Raw genomic sequence first — 7,321 nt, forward strand, 5'->3', positions numbered from 1 at the left:
AAACTGATTTCTAATCCATATTACTCTGCTAACGTTATTCCTTGGAAACAACAAATTAAGAGATGGTATTCCTTGAATTATTCTATCACATTCTCCAAATTACACGATAATTAAACATGTCAAACCCCCAAATTACACAACAATTAAACATGAAAAAACCCTAAATTTATCGATTAGAGTTGTTATTCACAGTAATCATAACTCATAAATTTAAGGGTTTTCTTGATTTGATACAAAACATGCATAATTAGTATAAAAAATAGCTAAAACATTAGTAAAACACTTAATATTGTTAATAGTCAAGCCATAAACCAATTTGTTAGGGTTTTAGCGCTTTGGGGACACTAAATTTCAATAAAAAAAAACATGCATAATTAACTAGTATAAAATTAACAATTGCTAAAACATATGAAAAACACTTAATATTGTCAATAATCAAGCCAGAAACCAATATTTTAGGGTTTTTAGAGTTTCAGGATTAGCTTTGAATCAATTCAGAATTATTTGATTTTTTGTGAAAATCAAGTGCAAACAAACATTATTTTAACCATTTAACACTATTTAGCATAAAATAAACGCACAAACATGCCATTAATTCAAAATTGCATAAACAATTTACCTATACTTAATTTCCCCCCCTGTTCCTGCCGAGAAGATTAGATAAACAAACAAACAAACAACAAGGGGTTTATAGCTTAGCAAAGTCGCATGAACGGATTTCAATTAAAAAAAAAAAAACTCGTTTGGGAAGGCGTTTTTGGTGCTTGTATTTCTTGTAATTAAAATAAAAAAAACGCGTTCCCAATCCATTTCAAATATACGTTTTCTTTTTTTTATATTGTCGATAAAAAAAAACTAATTATAATATTATAAATATTATTATTTTTTATTCCCTGTAGTAAGTTTCATGAAAATATATCAAAATTAATCGGTGTGAATAAAATTTTCTTATCTCTTTAATTTTTTTTATATAAAATATTTGTAAGAAATAGAAAAATAAAGAAAATGTATTTACTGATTGAAATGAAAATTGTTTCTTAAAAATGTGCTTTTTCTTATCTCTTTAATTTTTTAAAAAACTGCAAATATAAAAAGAACTATTATTTTGCAATTTGATCTCCAAGATAAAAAAAAATAAGAATTTTACTAGGTTCACTGATTAGCCTCTCGTGGCCATTTCTTTTACTATTAATTTGTTTTATATATAATTTTAAATGCAAGCCGAACAAAGTTCATGTTGTCTATTTGAAATGTTTTAATTATATTCAATTAACATGCTGTCTTAAATTTTAATGGAAAATCATATGAATCTTGTACGAACGGAGGCGACACTTGCTCTTGTTTGATAAACATTGTTAGAATTCGAATTCAAAAAACTATCTCTTAAAATCAAATTATCTTAAGTCTTGTATTTTAGTTACTTTTTGTTAAATATATGTTTATACAAGAGTTGTGATGTCCCATATAGCATGTTGATGGGTTATGGAATTTTTGAATAAAATCCCTAAATTAAAGAATATTTTAATATATTTTTAAAAATATATTTTTAAAAACAACGGTTAATTTATTCTGCAGAAACACGAGGTCATTAATTTGCATTAAACTTAGCTTGTAACCCTCCAAAATATGCTTCAACAAAATACAAGAGACGCAAAATGAAAATAAAGTTTATTTTACATCTCTCACAGAAAAGACAGAGTTGCAGGCACTATTGATGTTCAACGAATAACTACAAAGAAGCTTATAAACATCTAACAGGAATGGAAACTCAGAAGAGCTTACTTGAAGAAATTCATCCTGTGCCTAAAACTCCATGAAGCAACATCGGTGTCCAAAGCAAACATATTTTTCCAATTCGAGGGAGCTAGCTTCTGCGAATGCCAGCTTCATCTGTTGTCACCTGTTTAAACATATTAGGGCAAAAATGCAAGAAATTGGAGTATTCCAGCACTTCGTTTATTGATCAAATCGTTAACAATACATTCCATTCGACATGAGAGACAAATTCCCATTCATTAAAGTAAGAGAAATGCATTTGAATTAGCCAGCTACATTGCTTTGCCTCTCTATCCTCATGGGAGGCACCTCCTCTTCTTCTCTCTGCCTCTTCAAGTTGCAGCTACAATCAAATTAAATGTGGTTAGAAGTTAAAATCATGAAACACTAGGTCCTAGAGTTCAACTTATTCAAATAATTGATCAATGCGTGTAAATTTCTTTTTTAAAAAATGGAAGTTCATTTACATGTGAGAAATTAATCTACAGCTACAAAACTAGTAATCCTTTTCATCATCCGAGCTCTCCCCACTATTGAACCAAGGAGCTTGATGTTACAACACGTCCCACTTTTTACTTTATTCCAGCAATGTGGTTGTTGATATTGACCTCCGCAAACACTTTGTTGATTTCCACGAGTGGACACATAAAAAAAAAAAAAAAAAAAAAAACAGCAGCAGATCAATCCTTGGCACATAGCTCTTTTAACCAGAATACGGAGATGCAGATTTTCCAGGCCCTGAAAACTGATGAACGGATTATGCATATCGACTTAAACTGTGCTTGTCATAAGCTCTGTCCTGGTTCCCATTCTAGCTCCAGAATTGGATTTGTTGTGTTGGCTAGTCTCAATATCACTCGATGTTCTTGTTCCAGCAAGAGAAAGAGGGGAGTTAGTTAACATAATGAATTTATCTTTCTTGGTCCCATCTGAAACTGATTCTGTTCCCAACAGAAAGCGCTTGAGCTGGGAACGTTGGCAGGTAATTCGACCTTTGTTCCATCCAGAGTAAGAAAATGAAGATGGCACAATATCCTGCAGAAACGAATGTACAGCCTTCCCAATTGGAAAATCTTGTGCAACTGAGCTTTTCTCCAACAGTCCCCGTCTGATAAGGAAGAAAGAAAAAACATCACCATAGTAAGAGACAAAAGCTTCGGACAAACACAGAAAATCAAGCCCAAAAAATATAGAACATATTAAAAATGTTTCATGCAATCCATTTGAAGATCTATAAAATATTTGATAAGCAAAACAGAAAATCAAGCCCAAATAGCATACATAGCATAGGCTATCACCTTGCAACTTTTCAACCTTTTTCACTAGAGTTGTACAACTGTGAGTTGGCAACTAAAGTATAAATCACTAATGTTAAGACCTAAGACATAAGACATGCAGGGATACCAACTATATACTTAGCCAATATGGATTTGCTCAAGAGAGGCAAAGAGACAACCTGGGATGGTTATAATGCAAGAATTTACTATAGCTTCAAATAGAGGTACATGTTGGAAACAGATCACATTGCTGACTGTGAGGGATGAGGAATCAATTCAGCTAAAAGCTATCTTTGTTGAACAAAAGTTCTCCCTCCCTCTGTCAGTCTCTAATAAGAAAGAAAGTAATAGTGCTTAGGAGAAAAGGACTTACACCACAATGACTGATGCAAGATGGGGCATATCCTCTCTATTCATGAACATCTCGTACAAGTTATTGAGCCAAATAGATATTGCTGTGTATGCACTTCCTTCCCACATCCTGCGAAATCATCAACATAAAAGTTAAAAAGGATGTCACAAGAAGAAAAACAATTTGAACATAAAAGTTAAAAAGGATGTCACAAGAAGAAAAACAATTTGAACATAAAAGTTAAAAAGGATGTCACAAGAAGAAAAACAATTTGAACAGAAATATTTCATACAGCACCTGTGAATATCCACAGACCACAAAAGTTTGCTTTTACGGAAAAGTTCAGGGAAATGCCCTCTCTTTGTTGCTTCACCAAGAACCCTTACAGCCCGTTCTTTCTGACCAAGCCACCATAGTGCTTCTAGAAGTGTATTATAAAACCTCATTCCCAAGCCACACCCTTCAGAATTAAGTTTGTCAAAAACATACTCTACCATTTGCCAGTTAGAGTCATCATCAAAATCTCCCTTGATCATCTGCCCAATCACTTGATGGATATTTGACGCTCTATTCGTTAACATCTCATCAAGAAGCTCATAGGCCTCATTCCATCTGAGAACAAGGGGCCCAAGAAGTGAGATAGGATGAAAAGCCTAAATATGTATCTGTAGCATTTGCAAAATTTTGAGAACTAACAATCAAACAGTTTTAATTCAACAAAGCACAGCAACGAAAACGAATTTCTAGCATTAGAAAGCCATTACAGCATAATGCAGACACCATAAGCAACACAATAACATCATGAGAAAGTAGCAGTGCTACTTCACACAAAGAAAACAGAAAAGGAATATATGTTACTGCCAAGTTTCTTTTCCCAGCCTATTAATTTTGTGGAAGAAGAGAATAGAAAATTTCATCTCACATTCAAAATCTCAAATACCATTGACAAGCACCACAATAGGTTATGCAAAATAAAACTTAGGGAGCAAACCATATATAAATGGGAATGCTAAAACAGCGTCCTAATCACAGTCAATTAAACAAAGTCTATCTACTCATTTATGTCTAAGGCTACATGATAACTCTTATATTCTAGGAACCTAACTAGATTTTGTTCAGCATGTGTTACTAACATCTACAGAATATTGACCACGATAGCTTACATTGTGCTTTCAACTTCTCTCATAAAAGTACATTACTAAGCCTGCATTCCAATTCGTGTTTACAAATGACAATAAAAGTAATCATGAATAGATGAACTCTCACACAGATTTCAAGTGTTTAGAAAACCAAATGAATACTGACCTGTCACTCTTAGCATAAACAGCCAGCATCATACAATAGCACATGACATTCGGCAATATTCCCAATGCTTTAATTTCCTGAAATTGCTCCACACTCTCATCAACAAGACCCGCGATGCAATAAACACTTAAGACTGCCTCAAGTGTCCGTTCATCAGGAACTAATCTAGATTTTTCCATCTCAACATAAGCCTTAATAGCTTCTTCAAACTGACCGCCTTGTCTAAAGCCTTCAATCACACCATTGAAAGAATCCCTGTCCCTAGCAACCCCAAAATCACCCATTTTCAACAAAATAGCTTCAGTTTCCTTATATAACCCACCTCTTGCAAACATGTAAATCAGCGTATTGTAAGTCTCAATCGTTGGCTTGCTGCCCATTTCATTCATAGTATTAAGCGTCACAAGAGCTTCCTCATACATCGCTGCCTGTCCATATGCTTCAATAACTCCAGTATATGCCTTTGAACTTGGTATCATCCCCTTTTCACTCATATGAAGTAAAATCTTCTTAGCATCATCATGTAGCCCACCTTTCCCACAAGCAAATATCAACCCCTCATAAGTTTCCATATTTGGCTCAACATTTTCCTCCGCCATATCATGAAACAATGTCACCACCTCCTTATAATACCCACCCTCACCAAATACATCTATAAGTGTATTATATGTAGCCGCATCAGGCTCCGTGTTACTCACTTTCATCTCCAAAAATAGCTCTCTTACTTCATCATACCTCCCATGCTTCCCATACAAACCCAACAATATACTATACGTCTCTGCATTGGGCACACACCCCGCTTCTTGCATCAGCCGAAACACCCCCGTAGCATCCTCAATATTCCCTATTCTTGCATATGCCTCTAGTAACACATTGTACGATGAAATCTCAGGTACATTGCCAGTAGAAGCCATCTCCTTGAGCAATTCGCTAACCTTGTCTAACCTATTCAATTTCCCAAAAGTATCAACAAGATAAGTGTAAGTTGTTATATCAGGCACAACCCCTCCTTCATTCATTGTCCTAAATACCATCTCTGCCTCATCCCCTAATCCCCTATTAGAACAAGCACAAAGCAGAGTATTATATGTGACAATATCAGGTTGTATTCCTTCATGCCTCATTTCGGCAAACAAACCTAGCAGACCCTCCCAATCTAACCCACCTCTCGCACACGAATTAATAACAGTATTGTACGTCAAAATACTGGGCGAAACCCTTTCCTTCTTCATTCTTTCAAGTAATTCAAGAGAGACCTCATACTTACCATTCCGGCCGTAGGAATTAATCAATGCAGTGTAGGAAAACACACTGCGCGACACTCCGTGCGCACCCATTTCCTCGAAAATATCGCTGCATTTTTCGAGGAGGCCTTCGCGGCCTAACAAACTAATCATAATTGTATAAATATGCTCATTTGGCTTACACCATATTTGACGCTGCATATGCTTGAAGAGCCGTAACGACCTTTGCCAATCACCGCGCTGCGCGAATTCCTTGAAGACCAGAGCGAAGTCGTTTAGCGAAAGCTTGTTTTTGAAAATGTCGAGACATCTTGCTATGCTGCCGCGTGGAGGTAAGCTGCTTAGTTTGTTAATTAGGGTTTCGACATCGTAACTGTACTTGCCTTTCTCGACGACTACGGAAGGGTTGCCGAGGACGAGTTCTTTCGGCTTAGCTCTGGCTTTCCAGGCGCCGGAATAGGCTTTCCGGTCGCTAGAGAAGGAGACTAGTCGGCGGTGTGAAGGAAGGACTGGGAATGGGAAGGCGTGTTTGGATTTGATGATTTTAGTGGAGATGGGCGAGGTGCTGGGGATGGAGAGGGAAGGAGATAGGGTCATTTTGGTGATTTGGATAGCATGAGCTTTGGGAGGTCGAGGAGACGTGTGGAGAGTGGGTTTTCTCGGGGAAAATTGGGATTTGCAGCTGAATCTTCTCGGAAAATTGGGAAAGTTTTGCAGAGAAGAGGAAGGGGGATGGGTCTGGAGAGTGAAAGCTTGAATTGAGTTCGCTTGGAGAAGGACACGTGCAGTTTTTGTGGATAACAGGGAAGAAAATGGAGCGAGCAGATTGGGTGGGTTTGTTTTAATTGGATCCAACAGGTTTTGGTTTACTTACTTATTTGGCCCGAATTATTAATGGATCCTTTTATTATAATAATAATTATTAATTATTATTATTATAGGCACTGAAGACGGGGCGGCGCGCGGTCATAAACTTTTCGAACAGAATGCAAATGGGTAAAAATCACGCGGGATCCTTTTATTTCTTACATTTATACAGATCGATCCTTCGATAAATATTTGGTCAAATTGAACTCAATGGCTAGCCAAGTCGTTTATAAGTTATTTAGAAATAGAGTATTACTTCGATTTTTCAAGAGAAATAGAAAAAAAAAACTGAAAATTACTTTTTTATTCAAATGCAATATTTCACAAAATAAAAAATGAAAAAACATTTTTTTTCATTTTTTCAAGATAAAACTTCAAGTTTAAAAGTATGTTGACTATGTTATTTTTGTTACCACCATCACCACCAACCTCCACCACTATTATTTTAGTTACCGTCATAAACACCCCACCATCGCCATCATCTCCGCACCATAACCTCG

General features: G+C 35.9%; 1 protein-coding gene across 2 annotated transcripts; it reads right to left on the minus strand.

The window, feature by feature from the left end:
• Window positions 1-1,656: 1,656 nt before the first annotated feature.
• On the minus strand, window positions 1,657-6,758 carry LOC133675850 (pentatricopeptide repeat-containing protein At1g74850, chloroplastic). Of its 2 annotated transcripts, XR_009835523.1 has the most exons (5): window positions 4,711-6,758; window positions 3,703-4,017; window positions 3,427-3,534; window positions 2,244-2,884; window positions 1,657-2,119 (listed from the first exon to the last, which is right to left on the minus strand). XR_009835523.1 is itself a non-coding variant. In XM_062097367.1 (4 exons), exons 1-4 carry the CDS (start codon window positions 6,549-6,551, stop codon window positions 2,548-2,550), a joined length of 2,601 nt encoding a protein of 866 aa, XP_061953351.1. In that variant the 5' UTR covers window positions 6,552-6,758; the 3' UTR covers window positions 1,926-2,547. The 2 variants fall into 2 exon arrangements, 1 of the variants encoding a protein (XP_061953351.1); XM_062097367.1 differs by having other exon boundaries at window positions 1,926-2,884.
• Between the last annotated feature and the right edge of the window lie 563 nt (window positions 6,759-7,321).

Source organism: Populus nigra, chromosome 16 (genome assembly GCF_951802175.1).
Source record: "Populus nigra chromosome 16, ddPopNigr1.1, whole genome shotgun sequence".
NCBI lineage: Eukaryota > Viridiplantae > Streptophyta > Magnoliopsida > Malpighiales > Salicaceae > Populus > Populus nigra.